A 24,763-nucleotide genomic window follows, 5' to 3' on the forward strand; every position below is an offset into this window, starting at 1 on the left:
GGTTTAAAGTTTAAAGCTGTGGTTTGGGGAAAGCAAGTAACCCCAAAATATACCGGAGATCAAATTGGCTAGAAGCCTTGAAGCAGTGTTTTGGGGCATGAAGGTTAGGAACGAACCTACAGTCACCTCCGGGTATCCCAGATGTCTGGGAGAAGGGGTGGGACAAGGTAAGAAGGGATCTGAGATGCAGCGGCTTTTGCGAGCTGAACCCACAGACAATTATTCTTTCATCCTTCTCAGTGGAGATTCAGCTTTACAAGGATGCTTTGGCATCTAATGTTCCCCAAGGCATTAAGGGAGGCCAAAGAATTTGGTTTCTGAGCACCTCTTTGTAGGGACATGAACTAAATCTAGAGGCATGGTAGAAAAGTGGCAGTGCTTTGAGTTTCCCATCTGGCATCTAGTTTGGATCCAGAAACTAACAATATTTGTCCATACCTGTGGATGTGAATCCTGACACCATATTGTGGTTTGGTGATTGAGTCCTGGTTTCAGCTTTCTGTATTTTCAGTAGGCTTGGAACCTGGCCACAAAATGGTCAGCAGTTACAAGGCATGAATCCGATTGTTTATGCTTTGTCTGAAACAGAGAGAGTTCAGGGTGGGGTGGGGGAATCTCCACCTAACTAGGCATGGTTTACTTAAAGCACAGAGAATATTTTTCATGTGGCTTAGATGTGGGATTAGTGTGCACTGATAGCTTTTTAATGATCCCTTTTGTGTAAACTCCCTGGCAGCAGCCTGATCTTCAAACAGTTTCCAAGTGCAGGTGGTTTTGACCAAGACATGTAGGGTCTTGCAAAGATGTCTGTGGCAGAAGAGGCATTTATACTAAATAGTTGCAAGGACTTATCTTTCTTTCAGTCTGATTTATTTGTTCCTCTTAACAGTGTTTTAACATTTTTAGTTGACAGAACTCCACCGTTGCTTTTTCCAGGAGCTAATAGGAACTGTGTCACCCAGCATCTTGTTTTCAATATTTTGTTCCTTCGGTGGCAGTTTTGCTCACAGTGGAAGCATTTGTAGCAATACTCTCATCTCCAATTACTGTAATACAGCTGAGAGCATTCTCCAAATTGTGATAGCTTTTGGGGCAGCTCTTAAATAGAAGTATCAGCTGCAAAAGACCCATATGGCTGCGTGGGCAGCCGTCCTCGTCTGCCTACATCTTCATTCCTGCTCACCACTCCTCCATCCAGGAGCTCTGATAACTTCAAGCCTCGCCTGCGGGTGCTTGTGACTTTTCAGGATGTGGAAAGTCTTTGTCTCTTTCTAAAAAGATTCAGTTGTTGAGAACTGATGGAGGACAGGCTCTAGGAAACTGTTGTAAGGACAATTATCTATTGGCAGCAGCTTAAACAACAGTTTCTCAAAGCCCCTAAACAAGGCCAGTTTGTGCTACACAAGGGAGTGTTTCTACTTCATGCCAGTGAAAGAGCTGTCCTGATTACAAGAAGCAAAGATATTTCTCTGCTGGAACCCCTTCCCATCAAAAACACACATAACTAAGCTTTCCTAAAGCTTGGTAGCTGTGGCCTTTGACAGATGAGCATTGCCTTGCTGTAAGACGTTGCTTGTAAAGGCTGTGAAGAAAAGTAACTCAGCACACCGAGTAAGCAGGGATGGACCTTCAGAGACACCTCCAAGTGTCTCAGATGTCTGGGAGAATGGAAGAAATTGAAGCAGACACCCCTAGCTTCTGGACAAGATTTAACTTCCTTCTGACTACCACAGGCTGCACAGCAGGGATGGATGTGAAAGCCCAGGTTTCACAGGGTGGGTTCTGTGTGGCCAACTGGAAAAAATAAGATAAGGAACCATGTGCTTTGGGTCTTTTTTTTGTGGCTTAGCACGTCCAGGGATGGCTTTGGGTGACGTCAGAAGGTAAAGACTTCCTTTAAAACAGCAGTGCGTGTTGCCCAGTGTAACGGTGCTATGTCCAGAAAACCAAGGCCTCGTGCTGTGTGAGATGGGTAAGAAGAAAGATGCTGGAAAGCAAAAACCCAACGAGTGCATAGCTGACTGTCGGAGCTGCAGGACGGGCATCGTGGTGCTCTGCTTCTGTCAGTGTCAATTAGTGCTGAAAGCAGTGCAGGACAAATTAAGCTTCTTTCTTTTCTTGTACTGATTTGCAAGCCGAGCTTAATTACTGTGGCAGAAGGTGTTATTGTGGAGGTATTCGCCCTCTGCTGCTGTGTAAATACAGCTTTTGTGAAACTGCTGCTGACTCCAGGTGAGAAAACACCTGAAACTTGTACCCTGCTGGGTAAAGGGGGACAAATACTGGTGGGTGATCAGGTGATTTAAAAAACATCTTAAACCTATCTTAATACAGCCTGATTTAGAAGTTAATCCAGTGTGCTGTAATTAAAAATAAAATAAACAGGACTTGTACTAAAAAATCCCCAAAGCAAAGTTTACTGGAAAATTCCCCTTCTTTTCCCAAATTCTTGCACACAAACCTCAACAGTAATGGTACAGGGATTTTTAAGATGACAAATTTGGGTTGTGTTTTTCCCTTTTCTTATCTCCAGAAATACCAAGCGAAACAAAGCAGACCTTGAGACAAGGCCCTGTGCTGCCTCTGTCCTGGTGGAGCGGAGGACAAAATCTGCTTTTAGATTCTTTCCAACTGAAAGTGGGTTTTGTGCATCTGTGTTTCCAAAACCAATCTGAGAATGCGTTGTCATGTTTTACACAGAAATTGGTTATGTTTGAACTTGATCCTGCCCTTGTAAATGAGTGGAAGGTGCAAGCACGAAGGGAGACCCGACTGGTTTCCTCACCCTGCATTCAATCCATGGAGAGAAGCAAACATGTGAAATGAGGAGCGGGAAATGCGGGTCGTGCTGAGCAGGGGGCTGTCCAAACTTCTCAGAGGATGTGATGGCACCTGAAATGCCTTTTCCTTGGCCCGAGCCAGTGGGCAGATGCTTCTGTGCCTGCAAAGCCAGGAATCCCCTCACAGGCCTGGCTTTGACATCCGCTTGTGTTTAGAGACCCGAGCTGGTCTCTTGCTCTTGCTTGAGCATCTTTTGTTCATCATGAGCATTCTCCTGGAAGTGAGGGATGCATTGCAGGAGCTGGACTCGATGATCCTTGTGGGTCCCTTCCAATGCAGGCTATTCCGTGATTCCACAATTCTGTGAAACCCTTTGGTTTCCTATGGTTGTGTGCATTACTCACTTCTCTGTAACTAACCAGAAAGCTTGCAGGCAATTTAAGAATGATGATGTGTGAAACTTAAATGAACTTCAAATTATTGCTCAGATTGCTTTCTTGATCAGTACAAATGGTTGTTCGCTCCATATCAAGTATTTAAAATGAACAGCCAATTTGAGCATAAAAATGAAGAAAACGAAAAAAAGTAATTCTGCCTCTAGCTGCATATAAACAGGATAGACAAAGAGGATCTAAAATAAAGGCCTGAGACTGTATTTAGGAGTATAGGTCCAATCTAATAGCTGGGTCTGCTGTTTTCTGCTAATCAGCTCCAGCTATTGGGAGCAGACACCGAGGTAATCTTGTAGGAGCACTGCGCCCCCACGCGTGTTTATTTAACTGCACCCCAAAATCCCCCCAGCTGACATAACATAAACCGTGACGTTTTGGATTTGACAGATTATGAGGCAATTTTCTGCAAACTGTCATTCATGCAAAATGTGTAATTCTCCCAGTTCTCTGGTGGTGCGGGATGGCTCTGGTCTGCTGGCAGCTGGGGCCGGGGCTATTTTAAGAAGCCGACAGCCTGGTGCTCTCTACTGTTACTCTGTAGGCAGATAGTAAGGATCTTAATCAAGACCAGACCGAAGGGATGGTGGCAAACTAAACTGCTGCTAGTTTTTACCCTTTTTCTCTTTATTTAGATTTGCGCAATGACTCTTACTTAGATGAAGAGATCTCCTTTTCAAAAGGATCACTGAAATATTAAGCCTATTCGAAGTGTAACTGTTTTGTGGCAATAGCCACACTCCGTTTCCCTTCTGGTTGTATAAATAATAAGACTGTGCAGTGGTGTCTGTAGCTCTTGCTTGCATCACTGTTGTCAATGATCTCCTGGTGCAGGAACCTTCTGTGAGCAGTTACCTGAGTGATGGATAAAAAGGGTCAAAATACAGAGCAAAACCAGAACCTGCCCTGCACTTCTGGCTGTGCGTCCCTTCACGAGTTGTTCCGTCTTTCCTCTTCACTGTTCCTATCACAGAGGTGCTGGCCAAGTCTGTGGAAGCTCAGTGCCAAACTCCCAGTGAATGACAGTTTTGGAAAGGGCTTTTGGGGAGAGCTGTGAGGGCAGCGTGTCAGAGTGGCTATCAAGGCTTTGTGGGTATGGGGCAGAGCAGGGGGAGTCACCAGCTTTGGCTTAGGGCTGTTGACCAGGAGAGCTCGGAGTCTTGCTCGTGGCAGAAGGTGATTTGTGACCCTGTGGCAAAACTAGATGTGCTTTTAATGCTGTTCTGTGACAGGATCCTAAAAACATTCTCTGACAGTGTGTTTCCAGAAAATCAGTAGGCATTTGCTGGTTTTATTTCCTTTAATTTAAATATTATGTAACTTTTTGGTTCAAACAGCTCAAAAGTGGAACAGAATAGCTTAAGACACCTGGAGTGGAAAAACATCATCCTGCAGATGTGAATGTGGGTTATCTTCAGGTGTTTCCTAAAGAAACAAAAAAAAATCCTGAAATACAAATCCCCATTTATTTATTGGTTTTATTATTTACTTTTTTCCTATGCCCTCTGCAGAGGGCTGCCTTTCCAGAAAATACAGGCTTGACAGAGTTATCTGGGTCCTTTGAACTTGTGCCTGGATTAACAGCTCAAGTGTGAGGCAGCAGCGGAAATCACTTTGAATTTACACCTAGAAACGGAATGAGCAGAGAGGTCAATGGTATTGCAGCTTTAATATATGCTCCAGGATTATAAAAAAATAAATGAATAAATTGAGGAGGATTTCATATTCCCTTTGTGAAGTCTAAGAATGGGACTTTGCTTGACGAAGGAACACTATGGTGTCTGTGAAAAGATTCTTGTTTTTCTGTAGGAGATGAGCAAAATGGTTGGGAGAAACCTCAGACGTGGTAGAAGGACAGTTTTCCATTTGTCATTACGAGCACTTGTTGGCGGATCTGTTACTGGAAGAGATTAAAATTGTTCATCCAAGTTATAAACATAGAGCTCACTTCTTCAAAACTTTACCTAAAACCACCCTAATAGTTGTATTCATCATATCTGTCTTGTAATAGGTAACTTTAAAAAGTCCTGAAAATAACATCCAGTACAGTGTTGAAGGGGTAACAACATAGCTAATAGTAATATACTGAAGAAAGCTTCTTGTTTTGAGTTCAACGATGGTTAAATAACATTCTTTTCCCAGGCTCTGGAATGGGTTAATATATGAACAAAGCAGATTTTGTAATAGGGAAACTATATGGCAGCATGCTGTTTGAAGTACTTAGAGTTTAATCTTGTTACTAATTTTGACGAGCATTTCTACAATGTCTGTCAATGTGTTCAACAGCTTGTTTCACCTTTTTTTTCCCCCGTCCCTTTCCCCAGTACATTTGTATATCTTTTCATGTTGTTCATACGTGCTTTTTTATTTCTGTTTGTTATGTTGTGTAGTCTTGTACAAATGGCTAGAAGCAGATCTCCATGGCAAGAGCTCAGATACTGCAAACAAAGCCTCAGGTAAACAGGGGTTAAGGACAAAGCAATAATCAGGCCCTCTGTGTCTCTTTATTTCCATCTTCCAGTTCCCCTTGAATCAAATTAAGGGTGAGAGTTTAGAAACAAAAACCTTGGACTTTTTCACTCTTTTACCTCACTTAAATCAATATCTAGTAAATTTTATTCTTTTCCTTGAAGCTCTCTTGGCAGATGTACTTCCCTTCTCCAAAGAAATGCCACTGGTGATGTCAGGTATATTAGTGGATATACAATAGGCTAGATCTTGTGGGTGCTTGATAAAGACCAAAAAATCTTGTGTGAAGCTGTATTAGAGGATGGTTAGCAAGAACTCCAGCTAGGCTTAGTTGTCTACATTTGTAGACAAAGGATACTGGAAGGTCCAGGTCCACCAATTTCTGCTACAGGGACTGAGAAGTATTTGGAACCTGAAGGAAGCATCTTCTGTATTCTTGAGTTAAATAGCAATATTAGGGAGGTCTATACACACGTGCACAGTCTTACAGATAGAGTACAAAACCTACTATGCCTTCCAGCTTAAATATGACCCATCAATTCCTCTAAATACTGATATGCAGGAGTTTTACTAGGTAGGTTAGATCCTGCTCACACCCTCACTCCAAAACAGATAGGTAAAGCCACCACCATCTTATAAATAACAGTTTCCTGCTGAATAAACTCAGACTTTAAAATTTTGGAACAAAAACTGTTTATTCTGCCCTGTCCCAGTCCTCCCCTCTTCCACCATAAGATTATGAGCATATGTGGTAGGAGATGATGCCTTTGAGTTCATGTCCTTGAATACTGAGTAGCTAACTACTGCTGCCTTGGTGAAAGGTGCAGCAGAGCTCAATTTGTGTGCTGCTCAAAGTAACCAGTTCCTGAACCCAGCAATCAACAGCCAAGCATTATTCCTGTCTCCATGTTGTCCCCACTTTAGCACTGTGTATTTCTAGCTTCTCATGCAGGCTCACACAGTTATCCAATAAGCTTAACAAAGTTCAGCCTGCAGGGAAATAACATAGCTGGATGTGCTGAACGCTTTTAATTAGAAATAGCTATCAAAGAGGTTGTGACCATGATACACAGAACTGTGCACATTCATGTTCCCAGTACGTTCCTCTAAAGGAATAAAAGATATTTTTATTTTGGTAGTCACAAACATTCCTGTCTACGTTCCAGAGCCTGTAAGGACCAGCAGATAGTTGGCATTCCCTGGACCAGAGGGTGTGGGTAGAGGATGCCTTTGCCTATTTAGTATGTATTTTTGTATGCCTCTGTAGCTGTGATAATTAATACAGATCTATTTGAAACCTTAACATCACTAAATTTTTAAATATGATCACTCATATGAAAGCTATCATGACTGACAGCCTCACAACTACAGCTGCATTTCCCTAGTAATTTCATCCTTCACCTGAAACATAAAGATGCTTATTTTCTAATTTTGAGAAATCTTCTCACTTTGAAATGACATTAGCACACTTTTTCTTGATCTAGCATCCAGTGCTTCAGCATTTACTTTTATTTTGAAACTAAATGCCCTATAAAAATGAGTGTCTTTAAGGGAAAGCACAGGCGTTTTTATAAGTACGATTGCATAAGATGTGGTATCCACTTGAAACTGAATTTAAGCCTGACACATTTTACACAATTTTGAAAAATACTTGAATGGTGTTTTTTTTTTGTGAAAATACCCAGAAATTGGAAGGATTCTATTCAAAGCCAACTTTTAACTTGGCTCTGGAAGTGAGCTTACCCTACAAGAAGTGCTGTTTGCATGAATGTGTCCCACACATCAAATACGGTGTTACTGTCTGTATTCACAGTACTGTTATCTGGCCATTAATATTTTAGAATATGGATTCAATTTGCATTTGATACTTGCTTCATTTTTAATGTACCTTGCTAATCCTCTTTTGGAAGCTAGCAAGCAAGCATTTAAGAGTATAGTAGATTTAATGAAAATTCACTGTTTGCCTACAGTAACAGCTAAAAAAAAAAATTTTGTTTGCCACATATGCCTCCTCAGTTCAGAGCTGAGGAGGGTGAGAATAGATCGTATAACATACCCTTCAGCCCAGGTCCCTTCCCATGTTTGCCAAGAAGGTTTTGCTCCCTATGGGTCTCTTCCTTGTCAGCGTGGTGCTGGGCGTCGTGGTCAACGCCTCTCATCCTGTGTGGCTGAGAGCCAGGTGCTGTCTGGTGGTCTGGCCACACAACGGCACTTCACTCTGACATGCGGGCTGCTTTCTGTCAAACCTTTCTACTGTTTCTGTCCAAAATTATCTGTCTCCTTCGAAAGTTTACCCTGTCTGGCTTCCCGGGGGCAGCTTTGTATGGAGGGTGCAGTGTTGTGTCCCTTCAAACTAATAACCAATTGATTCCCTCTGGTGTGCTCTGTTGGCTCTTTTCTTCTGTCTCGTGTTCACTGATTGAGAAAATCGTGCTTTGTATCTATTTGATCATTAATTTAAATTAAAAAAAAAACACTGTAGTAGTAAAATGCAAACCCTGAGACTCTACAAAGGTAAGTTATTTGTGCCATTTACTTTCCTGGGTAAAATGAATCCACATTGTCAGCCTACTAGAAAGCTTTCCAAAAACAGCAGTAACAGTTAATTTTTTTTTAAATAATGCTTATGCTTCACAAACAGAATGTTTTAGACATGTCTGACATCTAAACACCGGTACAAGTATTTGCAGCAGCATATAAATTATTGGTTATCTCCAAAAGCTGATTGAAACCCTCAGTTTATCACATTTACTGTGGCCTACTGGCAAATGCACCTTGTTCCTTTCCAGTTGCTCCAGATGACGCTAGAGTATTGCCTGTCAGATAGGCAGGGAGGTTTATAGGGAAAATGAGACAAAATATGTTCGATAACAAGAAAAGAAAAAAGTCAAGGGCTTCCCCAGTCATATATCCCCGGTGACATAATTTTTGGTATATTGTGAAAATAAGTACAGCTTTATCCAGTGGGGTTAGTAAAGGAGCCACCAGACCGGGAGAGGAGAGTATTTTCCTGTACAGAAGCCTTCCAGGTACACCCTGCAAAGCTCTCTGAGCGGCCTGATGTGCTTCCACAGCCCACCAGTGCTGCTCTCCTGTCAGAGCACACTTAAATGTGAGGTGGATGCAGGCACCATGCAGCAGCTGCCCTCTCCTCCAACACAAACGCGATTGCCCAACTTGTAGAGGGCCACCAATCCAAGTGCCCAGTGTTCTGTTCCTGTGCACATATGGAACCCATTTAGGTGAAAGCCAGGTGATTTTGTGTCACACTCAGTCTAAGGGCACAGAGCCGTGTCCCTAAGGTGCCACACGATGTAGGTGTGCTGGAAGTGGGGCTTTCCTGAGTGTGCCCCACAAGCAGGGAGCCTGGGCAGAGCCTGCCCCAATTTCTCTGGTACCTCTGTATGAGCACAAGTATTAGGAAAAGTAAGTCGTGTCCTTACTATGCAATTCTGCTGGACTTCCATTTGCAGTCAAATAATTGACTGCAGTGCTAATTGACAGTGCTAATAATTGATTAATTATCCAGCTGGTTCTTGACTGTGGCTTATTTTTCAAGCAAAAGGTGTTTTTGCAACACCTGTACAACGTGGATGGGAAAACAGCCCCACCAAGAACCTGCAATGGGTTCAGCCTGTGAGCTGTCTGAACCTCACCGGTTGTCCAACTATCATCAATTAGGTTACTTCACTAACATTTTTAGTCATTAAAAAGGGAACCTTTAAAGAAACGTGGACTGCAGTGGTCACTTTCTGTTAACAGCAGAGAGCTTAACCAAGTTGTCCACGTGCTCTTCAAAGTTTCAGCAGAAGCACCCAAATGAATTTAGCATCAAATGCCTGCCTTGCTGCTAATTCACAGCTGTAAGGTAAACAACGTCAGATGGGAGGAAGATTGAAGATCTAATTAGGAAATAACCTCATGCATATTTATTTGGATAAGCAAGCACTTTAATTACTCTTTGATAGTATGAAGAAAAATGTTGCCAAATATGTTTAGGTGCATAACTGGACACAGAATTTTTGCTGGCTTTCCTTGTTGGGGTTTTTATCTATGCAACTTCAGGAATCGGTGGATAGCATTGTATCTTTTACTCTAGTGCCTCAACAGAGAACTTCTGGACCAAAATAAGAGGTTATTCTACTGACATGTTGTGTAATAGAGAAATACTCTCTGATTTTTTGTCTACTTCATTCATTTTTAGCCTTGTAACAGCAGGAAGAGGATCTTTGCAAAGTTTATGCTCTAGAATACCATGGAAGCTAGCAGCAAGTCTTGTCCTGCTTGGAAAATGTGATGAACTAGTGAGCTAAACACTGACATGTCTTTTAATTTGACCCAGTTTAGCAGAAACCTCCAGTTTTCTTCATTTCTATGATGCATGCACTTTTGCTGGATTTTGGGGTTGCCTTGAGCAATTTGAGAAGGAGGCTGGATTCCCCTGCCAGAGCTCCTCACATCTTTCCATTTGCAGTTTCTCCTGCCCCAGGAAATACACAACACTGCATCGTCTTGGAACTTTTCTCCTCCCAGGCACTAAATATCTCTGTAGAAGCTTATTTTTTCCCCTACATTTATCCACCAAAATAAAGTGAAACAGCGCTAGAAAAAAAATGCAGAAACATGCCCTAAGTCACGTTAAAAATGAGCAATGTATAAAAATACCCATATCCTTAAAATCACAAAGATGTCTTTGGAAGGAAGAGATTCGAAACCCATTCTTTGCATGCAGTGAAGCCCAGCTGGAAGCCGAGCTAGCTCTGGAGCTCGCCTGGCAGGGCAGCTTTTACAGCAGGGCAAGGTGTAGCCCCAGTACAGCTGAGTCACGCATCTCAAGGAGTTTCTGCCCGACCACATGTGACCCAGCAGAAGGCTGGCTTTGGTGTAAGAAATGCCTGACCTTTGCCTCCTCTTCCTCCACCTGGCTGCATGCAAATAATGCTGCTATGGCAGGGCAGAAAAGAGAATGTGCCGCTGCAGTGTGGGCTCTGCCTTCTGCATTTGGGATGTGTTAAGGGTTTCTATGCACTCATTAATCTCATTAACTTTTTTTATTTCCCCCCTCTGGAAAAAAAAATAAATCCATGTAGTGGGGTTTTTAAAGGCAGTATTTTATACAGCAAATGGTTTACAACCCTCATAAAACTTTGCCGGGATAATTATTGCTGTGTGAATTGCAACTGTGTATTTCTCTTACACGTTCCCTTCAATTATTTGCAGATCCTAAGCTCTGGAAGGGAAAGCCTGAGAAGCTCTCTTTGCAAGTGTCAGTTTGTACAGAAATTTCCATGTACTAATACTGCTTCATAGGTTTCCTGTATAAAAAGTAATAAAATAGTCCACTGTGAGCCAAATGATTGTGTAGCCTGTGATTTGCAAGGAGCAAAGGGCATGTACTAAATGCCTGAGGCCTCGGTAACCTTAGGGTAACTGCTCAACTATGAATTTTGCAACATCACTTAGAGGCTATTAGCTGTGTAAATGTTGCACTGTCATATGGAGCTCAACAGGCACCAATTATACTCCTACAGTCCACTTAGCCTTGAGAGAAGGGTTAGTGAGGTTAGGGACTCGTTTCTGCAGGAACAGGGTCTTGCTTTTACAGGTTGCCAAGTAATCAAATAGTTTTTCATCCAAAATAATCTATCCTCTAAGAAAAAATATATTTCTCTTTACACTTGAAAAAAGAAGAGATTAAAATATTTGTATTTTTAAAGAAATGAAATGAAATTCTATTTCAGTAACAGTATATTTTTAAAAGTATCTAAGTAACACTAAGAAGTCTCAAAGGCAGCCTCTGAATGCAGAGTAAGCTTTGGACATCTTTAACATCTAACATTTTGAACTTAGGGCCTTCATCCCTTTCTCCTCTCTTAGGTGAAAAAGGAACTGAGAGGAAAGTCCCACTTGTTAGTCTTTAAAGCAAGAAGCCTTAAATTAGTAACCTACCACCTGGGCGAGGAAGGCAGTATATGTTAGTAAAATTCACCAATTTTTAAGTACTTGCTCTTTTGATCACTGTGTTGCATACTGTAGAATTTCCAATGATAGAAACTCCACTGGCAATATCCCTTTGAAATACACTCATTGTATGCTGATAATTGGATGTGTTTCTGCTTGAAGTCTAATTTCATTCTTCTTCTCTGTGTGGAAAGCATCTGTCCTTGAAATTTGACATAGAAAAAATAAAAGTTTAATGTTCATGCAGAACTTGGGATATAAAACATAATCTATAATGAATCCTTAAATAATTTGTAATAGCTGAGAGGTGTTCGTACTTTTTATTGGCCATTTCTTACAAACTTGAGATAGAGTGCTCTTTCAGCATCTAAGTAAAGCCCTATCTCACTACTAAAGCTACAGAGAAATAGGGAGATTCAGTTGATTACAGGGTCTTTTTCCTTAAAACTCCAGCAGTATTTTTTCTCTTAACAATAAGTTTTCATGCAGAAAAGCTGGAAGCTGTATTGCAACTGTGCTAAGATTTTTAAGGAAAGGAGGTTAAGGTTAGGCTGAATGTGCATCTTCTCTGATTTTCTTTAAGAAGTGGTACATCTGTTGGGAAAATGCACTTCAGATTTCACCTAAATAAATAAATAATGAAGTGAAAGAAGGCTGCCCAGGCCAGCTCTGAAGGCTCACTATTATGACATTATTTTTTTCACTTGTTGCAGGAGAGAACTTTGACCAGAGTCCCTTAAGAAGAACCTTCAAGTCCAAGGTTTTGGCCCATTATCCTCAGAACATTGAGTGGAACCCCTTTGACCAGGATGCTGTCAACATGGTAGGTAGAGAAATTCCCTTCTCGAGCTGTTGTTTCTTGACAACTTCAACTCTAAAATGATTCCCGGGTTGTTTACAACCAGTGCTCGTGATATGGTGCACAGGGAGCTTCTGCTGGGACTAAATGCACCCAATATGCATGCTGGTTGAACTGCTGCAGAGGAAGAGGTATTGTGAAAATACACAATGCTTTCAAGCAAAACAAAAATAAGATGCTGTATTTACCTCACTACTTCTAATTAAATATGCTATGTGATGAAACGAGTCTAACCACTATCTCAGTGAATAACTGAGGAGGGTGCAGTCACACATCAGATGGGAAGGAGGCAAATACAGGAATTCTTGAGAGACTAATATCTATGTGAAATTTTTGAGTACAACAAAAATCTCGATGCTGTGTGTCACAAGGTATCTTTACTCAGAAGGTTGAACTTGCCTAAACCACAGCTTCTGTTAGGTGATCACTTTTAATGGCACCGCTACACCAATGTATCCTCTGTACCTCTCTTTCTTCTCAGCTGAATTTGCAAGTCTGTCTTTCTGGCTAAGTCTCATGACTGGGCAAGGGAGGAGAAAACAGCTTCTGGAAATTTATATAGGGGCATTGAGAATTAAAAGACCACTGGAAACTTTCCCAAAAAGTTGATATTCGAAGGATGTTTCCAAAATCACCAGAGTGTTTGTTATGAATGTCTCCTGACAAAGGCCACAGACTATTGTCATTTAAGATAAGCTTTCTAGCACAGAAAAAGTTATTTGTTTTGTAATTTAAAAGTAAACAATTGTAATAATATCATTAAAACACTATTACCAATTCTAGCGATCTTCAAAGCTACCTGTTGGGTCTAACTCAAAATTAGAAAATTAAGGAGCCCCTTCCTCCCAATCTAGTTCAGATGTGCCTCACACTTGAGGAAGGTAGGACTGCATACAAGCTACTGCAAATCAGAACTAACCTCTGCTTATAATTTAGAGATGAGATCAGGAGAATCTCATGGCCCTCAGCCTGATGGAGACATGGGAAACACATTTAAAAAAATAATAATAAAAAAAAAAACACAATAAAATGGTTTTTGAAAATGCAGCCTGAATTACATTTAGTTCACAATTTGAAATCATGAAGGTCTGGAAATCTCCAAAGATCATCTCCCTTACTGCTGAATTTATCTTATTTTTTAGCATTGTGCCAAATATCCAATATGAAAACACAGGAGCTGGAGGTAGCAATGACACTGAGAGCTGATAATGTGGCACTGCAGTCACGCACAGAAAGGCAGAGATGAGCCTGATGCCAGTATCAGTCACCCTGCCTGCTGACAGCTGGGAATTTCTGTTTTCTGCTTCCAAATGTGTGCTGATGGAGATGGTGCAATATTTGGGTTGGTCTCCACATTGCTTTGTGTATATAATAGGCACAGAAGAATCAGAATGATGCTTGACAAGCACAGTTAAGATGGTAATAACTCAACTACGGAGGCTACTTCTGCTTTTTAGTTCTGCCTCCGAATTAGGGGTGTTCAGAAGAGGCGGTGTGATGGGGGTGTGCAGCAGGAATATGGCAGAAAGAGGCAATAACTGGAATCGCTGCATTACCTGTCCCTCACATTGCATTTGAAAACGTCTAGTATTCATGAATTGTGATCATATTATCAGACAAAAATGGAATACCAAAACCAGCAAGAGACCTATTAAAATAAAATAATTGAACGAATTGCATTCAGCTGAAATCAAATAGCTAAAGAACACATCTTTCATTTGCAATGTCTTTGGAGGAAAGAAAAAAACAACATTTACTAACAGCAGCAGTATTTAATGGTCTTTTAAATCATCCTTTGGAAAACTTCTTTATTGTTTTGATCTGAAACATCATTTAAAGTAATATCCACCTCCACAGAGTCCCTTGGGGCAATTATTGGCCTTTCTGATCTCGCCTTGCCGTATTAGTTCTGCCTATGTGTTTGCTTTATGTGAGTTTCCAGAAGCAATTTTCCTCAGAGAAGAAAATGCATAAATCCTTGAAGGTTAACTTGTGAGAACTCAGCACTGTTGGATGCCTAGGGAATTTCAATTGCCTTCTGAAACCATCCTGTCGCTTTAAAAGTAACCCCCTAAAGTCCTAAGAAATCACTCTGCCTACAAGTCATGTTTTCTTTCCCTTTCAATGTATGCAGAGTTCTATTTAATAGGGAAATATTTCTTCCCCCCACTGCTTTCAGTGATTGTCCCTGCCTAATGTCACGTACTATCTTCTGTGGCCATTCTGCAAGTCATCTGTCATACCAAGCTGAATGTCTCTGTACAGAAGGAAAGTGATTTTTTTAGGAAATAATACTTCCAATTTTAGTCCTCTGGTTCATCAAGGTATGTAAATAATTGCATATATTCCTGGGGTCCAAGGAAGCATTGTCCATTTAGAATTTCATGTACTGAAATAAAACGATTAAATGTTACTCGGCATAATTTGAAGGAGCAGGTTTTAAAAAGAAAAGCATCCCTCACCCACACACAGGCTAGATGCAATACTCACTGCCACAGCACATTGTGAGAGTGAAAAATATAGAGGGGCTCAAAATGTGAAATAGAGGATCTAACAGAGATGATGTGAACCCATGCTGATGGCAGTGGACCAGGGGGAGCCTTTGGTTTAGAAACATCTGAATCTGGTGATGGCTGGCAGGAGGGAGGGATTACAGTGTGCGTGTCCTGCACCTGCGTTTGGGGAAAAAAAAAAAGCATCTCCTCATCACTTGTAGAGATGGGGGTATTGATTAATTGATGTCTTTTTGTCCTGCTTTGTGCAGCTTCCTTTTGTTTTTACAAACCGTGTTGATTATAAGCCTTACTGCAAGTACGATTTAATTCCACATTTTCCCACTGGTAGATATGTTTAAATATTCTTGTAAATAGTAAAGTGCTCTGAAAACCAAGATCTTATCCTTTGATCAGTAATCTTGGATAGTTTTCTGTGGTTGTACACAGATGCAGTAAAGACGACTGACTGCCTTTATAGTACCCGTCAGCCAGCTTTACCAGGACACAGAGCTTTCAAACCCCCAGCACCTCCAAAGCTGCTTTTCCCTAACGCTCCCCTGTGGTGCATGTGGCAAACACAGACGTGATGGAGTCGTTGATGTCCAAGGCACTAAGATGAAAGTTTTCATGCATTAGCTGCAAACATGAAGCTCGCTGCATTGCTGAAAAATGATCATTGGCCCTTCCCTTTGATCTTTGCAGCTTAAGAGGCTCGTGGTCATTTCCCTGCCTCAGTGCTCTCCCATCTTGTTTTTTCCTCTGCCTTTTCCCATGCCTTGTTCGAGGTCAAACCCAGCAGTCTCTTTGCCAGGGTTCGCAGGCAGGGACTTAAAATATTGATATTCTGCACACGCTGGGCTATGGCGGAAACTTAATAGATGAGTCCCTCTGTGAGTATGCAATGGGGATATAAGGGAGGAAGGAATAATATGTAAGACTCAGAGGAAATTTATTTAACACAGCCTTCTGAAATTGTTTCAGTTAGTGTGAACCTTCTTGGTGCTTAACCTTTCTGGAGTGCACCAGTACATATAATTTGTTTACCCAAGTACTTATTCTTTTTGTAAAGCGAAGAAAATTTGAGCTGAGATCAAAACCTGTGATTTCAGACTGATCAGGCTATAGACACTGCTGGAAGTCCACGTTCTGGAAATAGAATTTTATTAAGCAAGTCTGCCGAAAAATGGAGTTAAGATATTTATTGTGCAGAATAAATAAAGTGTAAAACAAAGGTTTTTTATTTCTTTATTGAAGGATTTTGGTACTGCTGTTAACACTTCAGTAAAAACTATAAGCTTTGTGTATGAAAATGTGGATGTTGTTAAAAATGGTTCAAGGTGCGATTACATGGCTTATGTCAGCACAGCCATCAATTGAATTAAATCCTTCTACCAACCCCAGGCCACTTATTACCCTTTACATTACCTTTTAGGACAATACATGGGATCTGTCCTAGGTAACTTACAGGGTTTGCTAGCACGCTGTGAAGTGGGTTTGGAACATCTGTCTGAATGTCAGTAGGGCTGGTAGCAGCTTTATCAGCTGTTGAGTGGTCTGTGCAAGGTGCACTGGTGAAGTTCAGGGTGGGATGTGGTAGAACACATGTTATTACTTCTCTTGACCTTTTCTGCCATCAGAAGAAATTACTCCTGGTCAGGATAAGACATTAGGGGAGGCACTCAGTTGAGTGGAAGTTCAGAGCCTTTGTGATGTCTTATAGTTTGTCTTCTAGTGTCACGTTTTGGAAAAGCAGGAGCACTTTGAAGGGTCTCCCTATCGCCTTTTTTTTCTTTTCCTTCAGATGGAAGATACAAAGGAAGCTTTTATTCTTTGTTTGTAATCACACTGGTTTGGTCAGAACATGAGGAGTTTCATGCTGATGCACAAACGTGTCTTGCTGGATACATGTTATTTTGTATTAGATGGCTGATAGAATTCCTGAGGAATGCCTGGAAAAATGCCTCAAGTTATCACCAAGGCTATGTCTCAAAGAAACACCCACCAGTATTACAATCACTGCAAAATATTTTGCTGAATGATAAATCATTTTTTTTTTTCATAGATGTTTTTTTTCAGAAGGATTATGTTTAATGACAAACAGCTTGTTTTGATGCAATGGAAAACAAGAACGTACCCATAAAGCAAAAGTAACAAAATAAAATTGTAGCTTAGATAAATTTACCTGTTTCTTTTCTCTTTTCCTCAGCTGTGTATGCCCAAAGGGCTGTCTTTCAGAACGCAGGCCGATAACAGAGATCCGCAGCTGCATTCGTTCATAATCACCAGAGAAGATGGCTCTCGTACGTATGGGTTTGTGCTCACGTTCTACGAGGAGGTCACAAGCAAGCAGATCTGCACAGCCATGCAGACGCTGTACCAGATGCACAACGCGGAGCAATACAGCAGCGTCTGCGCCTCGTCCTCTTGCAGCATGGACTCCCTGGCCAGCAGCATCGACGAGGGTGACGCCACTTCCCTCGCCAAGCTCCAGCGGTACAACTCCTACGACATCAGCAGGGACACGCTGTACGTCTCCAAATGCATATGTCTCATCACCCCTCTGCCCTTCATGCAAGCCTGCAAGAAGTTCCTGGTCCAGCTCTACAAGGCAGTTACCTCCCAGCAGCCACCGCCGCTGCCCCTGGAGAGCTACATCCACAACATCCTGTACGAGGTGCCCCTGCCGCCCCCGGGCAGGTCGCTGAAGTTTTATGGGGTTTACGAGCCCATCATTTGCCAGCGACCTGGGCCCAACGAGCTGCCGCTCTCCGACTACCCGCTGCGGGAGGTCTTCGAGCTGCTGGGTCTGGAGAACCTGGTCCAGGTTTTCACCTGTGTGCTGCTGGAGATGCAGATCCTCCTGTACTCGCAAGGTGGGCACTCGTCCGGTGACACACGTGGGTCTGCCCCCACCACAAGAGTTAATACGAAGCTGCTCGTTTTCAGCAGATTTGTTAAACATAAGTACATAATGAAAAAAAATGTGAGAGAAATGAAAGCACTAATGAAAGCACTAAATAATTGTTTCCTCCAGGCAGTCTAGGTGCCGCTTGTTTAATTATGCATCGTATTTATCACTTGTGACAGCTAGCAATAGAATTCATTTAATTATTATCCTTACATAGCCCTTGATCACTCTGCAAGATAGCATGAACCCAATCCTATCTTCTGCAAAAATACCATCAGAAAGCAATACATCTTGCAGAAAACACTCGTGCTGCTTTCGTTTTGAACTTTTAGCAGCGTATGGAAATTTGGTGAGCTTTTTTTTTTCCACCGTGTGATGGGGTACGTTCTAGTTTAAGCACTGATAGTTTTTTAGCACTTAGAGGCTCAAGGTTTAATGCTGGCTTGGAACTGAGTGGAGATAGAGGCATCCCTTCACAGTCCTGCTGGAAATACTTTCTGACAAGGGTGCTGGTGCTTCTTTTCAAGACACTTAAGACTACAGTTGGCAAAGGATAGCTGTGCTGGCAGAAGTTGCTTGCACAAAGCCAGTCCACACTGAAGTATGCCAGCAAGCTTTGGAAAATCTGGCTTTTCTTTCTGTGATACTCTGCTACAAGTTTTGGGAAGCTTTAGTTAGTGCTGGGCATGCTCTGAGGTTTTACCCCCTTATTACTGTTTCCTGTATGGTGGTTGTGAGTCTGGCCCAAGAGCTAAAAGATATGTGTTGTGACTGTTGCAATGCACCAGAGTGCATAACAAAGCAACTTCTGGTTTCCTGATGACTTTCAAGGGGTTGTCCAGGCTTTTTAGAGGTTCCTCTAAGTTTTACTGGATGCCTGCCCAAATTATTTGGGTTCTCAAGTCACTTCTGTGATGCTAAGATATTAAAATGTGCTTCAGGGAAAAAAGTTTGGCTGGGGAGAGGAGGAGTGTTTGGTCCCACTAAGATGAGCCATATGAAGCCAAGAGGTATGCATAATTTCAAACAAAAAGGAGAAAAGATGCTGAATACCTAGACTTCTCAAGAGATATGGTTCAAGCAACATCTCAAGAACCAGAGAGCTTGAAATTGAAAAGAATGTAGGATGGGTAGTTGCCTAAAATAAGTATGGATAATGAACCTCAGGCTCCAAAAGTGAACGCTCGGGTTTGTCATATAAATGAAAAGGTCAGTAAGCATGTAATAGTAATACCAGTGAATAAAGGACTGAGAATGGAAAAATGTTGGGGGAGGCGGAAGGAGGATAGTTCTGCTGCAAGTGGCTGAATTCAAAGGGTTGTCGGTTCTTTGTGGAGCACTTCTCCACACAGACTCCAGGGGTTTGCTTTCAAGAACCAGAAATGAAGGGCTTTAGCTGCTCTCAGTTTGAAGTGCGAGCAGAAATCCTGCTGTTAGTTTTGATTAGGCTGCTTCTCCCCTCCCTTCTGCTTCTGTGCGTGGATGCTTACCCCTTTCTTCCTCCGTTTGATTTGTGCTGCCTCTGCTACCTGACAACGGGGTTCAATATTAAACAGCTGCACTTCTGAAATGCCTCCCCATCCCTGCTCATCATTCCCACCCAGGTCCTTGGTCGTGGACTCACTGAAAGCTGGAAGATTTTTATTGTAAGCTAGTAGTATGAGCCAAAAAAAAAAATCTGGTTTATCAGATTGTGTTTAAGTAATATTCTGTGCAGGTGGATAGCAGCTGAGTATGCAGTACATTTGTAATAGTCCTTGAGACAGATACAGAATATCCACTAAATATTTTTGACTCAATTTTCCAAGTGCCACCTGAAGTTAGACAAATAAGTGTTGTTGTCTTCCGATCATTTGGTATAATGTAAGGATTTACTTGTTTTTGTTTTCACTGGGGATTGTTTTGTTGTTGCTGTTTTATTTTTTAAAGCGTAAATGAGATAGCGAGCATTAATCCTCTCCACCCTCCAAAATCTGGATCTTTTATCCTCTCCCTCTACTGGCAAGCCGAGAGCTATCCTTGACACGACCTTTACCTCCCTATCCAATACAGACACATCTTGATGGAGCACAGGGAAAAGCAGACAGGGAGTTAGGGAAACACTGTGATTATGTAAATAGCGTTGTAATGCTGGTTCCCAGAGGTGAGGAATGTGGAGTGGAGGTCAAGTGCAAAGCTGCAGTTTTGGCATAGCCTGATAGCTGAGTGCTTGGCTCATGCGCTGCAACTTCTTTTAAATGTCATTCTTGAAAGAGAAAGCAAAACAGCTCTTCCTTTTTGTGATATAACTAGCCTAGATATTACTGAAATCTATTCTCTAAGCTTTCAGGTGCATCAGGGAGAAACACTTTCTTAACCCCAAGTTCTTTCAAGTTCTTTCAAGGCAAAAGATGAGAAGTTTTTGGCTTCTGCATCTCTCATTCCAAAATAATGAATGAGATAAAATTGCAAATTTGGCCTCCTTTCCCTTTCTGCTTTAAAAAGGATGGACTTGCTGGGCTGTGTTGCCAGTGGTCTGGGCCTTGCTGCAGCCTTCCCAAATTGAACAAAAGATTGGTAGAAGATGATCGTGTGTCCACAGGGTGCGATTTCAAGCAAGACAGCATTATTAACCCAAAGTCAGAGTTCACTGAAGTACTGCAGTACAACACTCAAGACATCAGAGCAGTGGCCCAAAGCCTGCTTCAGCTCAGCAAGCTATTTCAGTGAGGGAGCTGCTAACAACATATGTGGAAAAAGTAAAATGACTTTTTTGTAGTTCCCCTAGCCCTGTTGGAAGGAAGCTTTTCATTCAAGCTTGCCAAGAAATGTGTTCTTTTTTTAAAGAATAAAGACTATTTTTTAGAAAGTTGAGTGCGAATGTAAATTGTTATGCAGCCCTGACTGTAGAATAAGCCTGCTGGCTGTCCGCTGAGACCCTTAAACTCCTCACTAAACATCTGCCTTCTAAAGGCTGATTACATTTCAAGGCCAGGAAAGAGAGAGCTATGAGAACTGCAGATACTGGGAGCAAATGGCCAAAGCTCCAAGCTCAGGTGGCTTTAACTCCAGGCTTTATAAGCAGGCATGGGCAACGGGCAGCCTGTGGAGAGGGTGGTGGTGAAGCAGAGGTGCCCTGTCTGCTGACAGAGCTGGTGGTAACAGCAGCAAAGGGCCAGCAGGAAGGTAACTTGGAAAGGGTACTGGCTTCTCTGGAGTGGTTTTTGTTGTTTTGTTGGTTTTTTGTTTGTTTGTTTTTTCCCTAGTGAATTAGGAGTTAATGATGAAAAAGTTTATTTTTAACCATGTAGCTGAGGAATACTGTTTCCAGCAGCCTGAACAAAGGCATCCAACTAAATGAGGAGGTGAGGGTGTTGGATGACTTTCCCCAGCTTGCCCTGGACACATTCCCAGCACGGCATGACAGCGTGCAGCCCAGCTCTGCAGTGGGGACAGGACCAATTGGTAGCTATTTGTACCGTGGCTGCTGCAGTCAGCTTTTGGTACCTAGTTGCTCTGGTTGTGGTATTTTATGGGTATATGACCTGGATCCCATCCCTTGGGCAAAAGAAGGGATTGCAGCGAGCTGTAACTTCCCTTTGCAGCTGTGGCAGTCGAGCAGACAGGTGGAGAGATTACCATTAGGGAATGATGGGCTCATTCTCTTAAGCTCCTTGGTTCCCAAACTTTCTGGACTGCAGGCAACTACCTTAATCCTCAATTTGTCTCGGGCTTGTGGTTTAAACTTTTGAAGCAGTTGGGTGCTGCAGAGCTCTTGCTGAGGCTTTACAAACCTCAGTTTGGGAACTGCTGGCATAGATGATTGTGTCCTTCTAGAGCTAAAGCCACTACGGCCCAAGTGTTTCAGTCTGAAGAAGTGAAATGTCTGTGCAGCTTGCAAAACAGCAGGCTGGGCTGTGGCAGTGTTAGGGCAAAACTGGAACAAAGAGAGGACAGCTGGTAATTAGCAGAGGCCTGTGCTTGTCCCCTCAATGGCAGGACTGAAAAAACGGGTCCTTACTTCTCCTGGAGACAGCGTGGGGTTCCAGGGGCTTAATCAAAGTCATTTTTGGTAGGTAGATGTAACAAATGTCTGGAAGTGCCAGATTTAGCCTGCACAGGTGATGCAGGGAGCTGTACCTGAATGCACTGGGAGCAGAACGCCTTTGGCTTCAGGCTACAGCTACTTGGATATGGAAAATAGTTTTAAGATTAAATAGTCCCAGATTTTAACATCAGGCCTTCAAAAACCGAGGGGAGGGATAAGATATTTTTCCCCACAGTTCTTCAGGGTGTAGTCTTTGTATTGCAGTCCTATAAACCTCATCCTCTAAAACTTAAAGCTTGGATTATGATATATTCCTATGACTTTCAAGAGACCTCAAGACTCTCAGTAAAATGGGAAAAGCTGATACAAAGAGTCATACTTATCACTAACCAAGGCACATGGTGTAGCACACAGTTAATATTGTATAAGCTTGGGGCTTACAGACATTTATGGAACAGAATTGCTGTTGTAGTTTTATTGTAGTTTATTCAATCTTAGAAATTAATACTCTTGCAAGTGCCCTTTATTTCATTCAGAGCACAGCTTTCCCATGTGACTGTGGCGATGTAGTGGTATTGTGAATGTCCAGGCTTCCAGCAGTGTCCAAGTTAATAACACTCAGTGATAGCTGCTCCAATTTCCCAAGGATCGGTAACAAAATGCTACTGGCGTGAGATGTCTGCTGGAGGGAGATGAATTAAATTGCAGGCTCTGCGAAAACCTCGGCAATCTGTTCTTTATGCCTGCCTTTCTAGGGATTTAAACACAAGAGGGAACATGGATGAGACAAAGATAAACTTCTTACAGCTTAGGCTGTTCTAGTCATTATAATTTTGAGCATTTCCCAAGTTGTTTTTCAAAGGGTTTGAGTAATTGCTCCTCAAAGATTGAAGCATTCTTTGCATTACTTTTTTTAATCTTAGGAATTATAATACAAATGGCTTATATATATGCTTCTGTATAGTCGTGCCCTAGAAAAAGATTGTGTCTGAAAGATCATTCTAATGAAGTCTGTTTTGGGAGAGACTTTTTGAAATGAATACATGCATGATGTGTTTGCTTGTTAAAGCATTGTTATACCAAATAATTGTGCAGAAAATTTTTGTTCTCCACTGTTCCTAATTTAAGTAGTTGCACTCCACACTGGTATTCATCAAAATATAATGAAACCCATTGCAGATCTAATGCTAAACAATTTACGTGGGGAAAAAAGGATAGGTTATGGTCCACATTTAGGGCCTCAACAGCACCACAGTCATGGGAGACTGCAGTGCTTGCTGCCCCAGAACGGAGATGAATAATTGAATCCAAAGAACTAAATACCCTCTTGGTTTTTACCTTCAGTGAAAAGGCAAAAGCATTTTTCAATTTCAAGTTAACTCGTTTTTTTTAGTGAAGTCAACGCTGTCTGAAAAGTCAAGATTTTTAAAGCAGCTGGAAGCAAGGTAAGCCAGCTAGTACTGGTCTGTACTGCAGCCCCACTCTTGTTCGTGTTAATAACAAAGTTCAGAGGAAGATTGGTGGCTGCCTTTATCATTGCACACACACACACACTCCATCACCTGGCCACTTATTAAATTTGATCTTAATATTTCCCATTAAATTTTGCCCCACTTTTGGAGGCTTGACTGTGCCAGTAACCGAAGCTGATTCAAGTTTTTTTATGAATTAATTCTTAAGGTGGCTCTTAAGCATAAACAAATTTATGCTAAACCACAGATGGCTGGTTCTGACACAGATAAGTGGTATAAAGGGAAGTTTATTGAAGTGGAGGTGATTGTTTTCCCATTAAGTTCTTGCAAGCAAGGGAAAAATGGGAAGAGTTGGTCTCGGCAAATGTTGGCCTTAGGTTGTTCCCCCTCAGGGCAGAGCTGACCCGCAGTCTGAGAGGCTAATTCTTAGTTTAGGCAATTAGATGCAGACTTGCCTGGATCATCCTGTTTAAGAAAATATGTGTTTTCAGATTTGCATAAATTGCTGCTCTGCTTTTATCTTGTAACTCGTGTACCGTGTCAGCCCCCCCGCCTGGGATGAGAAGCACCGATAGGCCCCAGGTCCCTTCCCTGGGACTCTGCTGGTTACAGCCCCGCGTCTGCGGCCTGCTGAAGTTCCCTGAAGGCAGCACTGCTGCCCAGTGCTTCCTATGGTGAATAAATACTTCCTGAAGCGAATGTGACATCTCCTGAAAGTCACCCAGCCTGACTTGTCGCTCATTCCCGCTGCCAGTGCACAAGTCAGGTCTGAGATGGAAGCTTCCAGGGCGCTTTGAAGTCTGTGAGGCTTGTATGTGTTGCTCCCAAGGATCTATTGAGCTCTGGTTTGAAAAACTTGGCTTTCATAAACAATTTTTATCTCAGATGTGAATTTCAGATTTCCTTTTCATCTGCAGGGTGCTATATATAAGCCTCACAGATCTGAGGGCAGCAAGCCACCAGGCAGGTCTCACGATTGTTGGCGGGGATGTTGTGCATTGGTCCTGCCTTATGCTCGGAGCTCAAAGCAAAATATTCATTTCTATTTCCCGGTTTCTCCAGTGTACCTCACTCAGCTAATCCACATTCTATTACAAAAAGTAACCGTTGAATTGCAATTACTCATAAACATACAAGTATAACTGTGTGTTGTGGTTTAGTATGTTCAAAAACCTGTAGAGAAAAGGAAGTGGTGTCCAGGTAACCCATCCTTTCAAATATTTCCAAGTACTAGCAAATTATATACAAAAAAAAGATGTAAAATGAAAAGAAGGAGGAAGCATGGCGGTTTGTTTTTTTGCTTGTTTGTGGGTTTTTGTTTGTTGGTTTGGTTTGGTTTGTT

General features: G+C 42.0%; 1 protein-coding gene across 2 annotated transcripts in view; it reads left to right on the forward strand.

Annotated features, from left to right (window-relative positions):
• Positions 1-24,763, forward strand: part of DENND5B (DENN domain containing 5B) — a 106,705-nt gene that overhangs the window by 38,386 nt on the left and 43,556 nt on the right. The window contains exons 2-4 of one of the 2 annotated variants that reach the window (XM_050712598.1): positions 5,621-5,686; positions 12,374-12,483; positions 17,221-17,887. In XM_050712598.1, coding sequence (XP_050568555.1) covers positions 5,621-5,686; positions 12,374-12,483; positions 17,221-17,887 — 843 coding nt within the window. The remainder of the gene's footprint in view (positions 1-5,620; positions 5,687-12,373; positions 12,484-17,220; positions 17,888-24,763) is intronic. The other variant, XM_035550836.1, reaches the window with a different exon arrangement.

The sequence above is a fragment of the Cygnus atratus genome, chromosome 1 (genome assembly GCF_013377495.2).
Source record: "Cygnus atratus isolate AKBS03 ecotype Queensland, Australia chromosome 1, CAtr_DNAZoo_HiC_assembly, whole genome shotgun sequence".
Taxonomy (NCBI): Eukaryota; Metazoa; Chordata; class Aves; order Anseriformes; family Anatidae; genus Cygnus; species Cygnus atratus.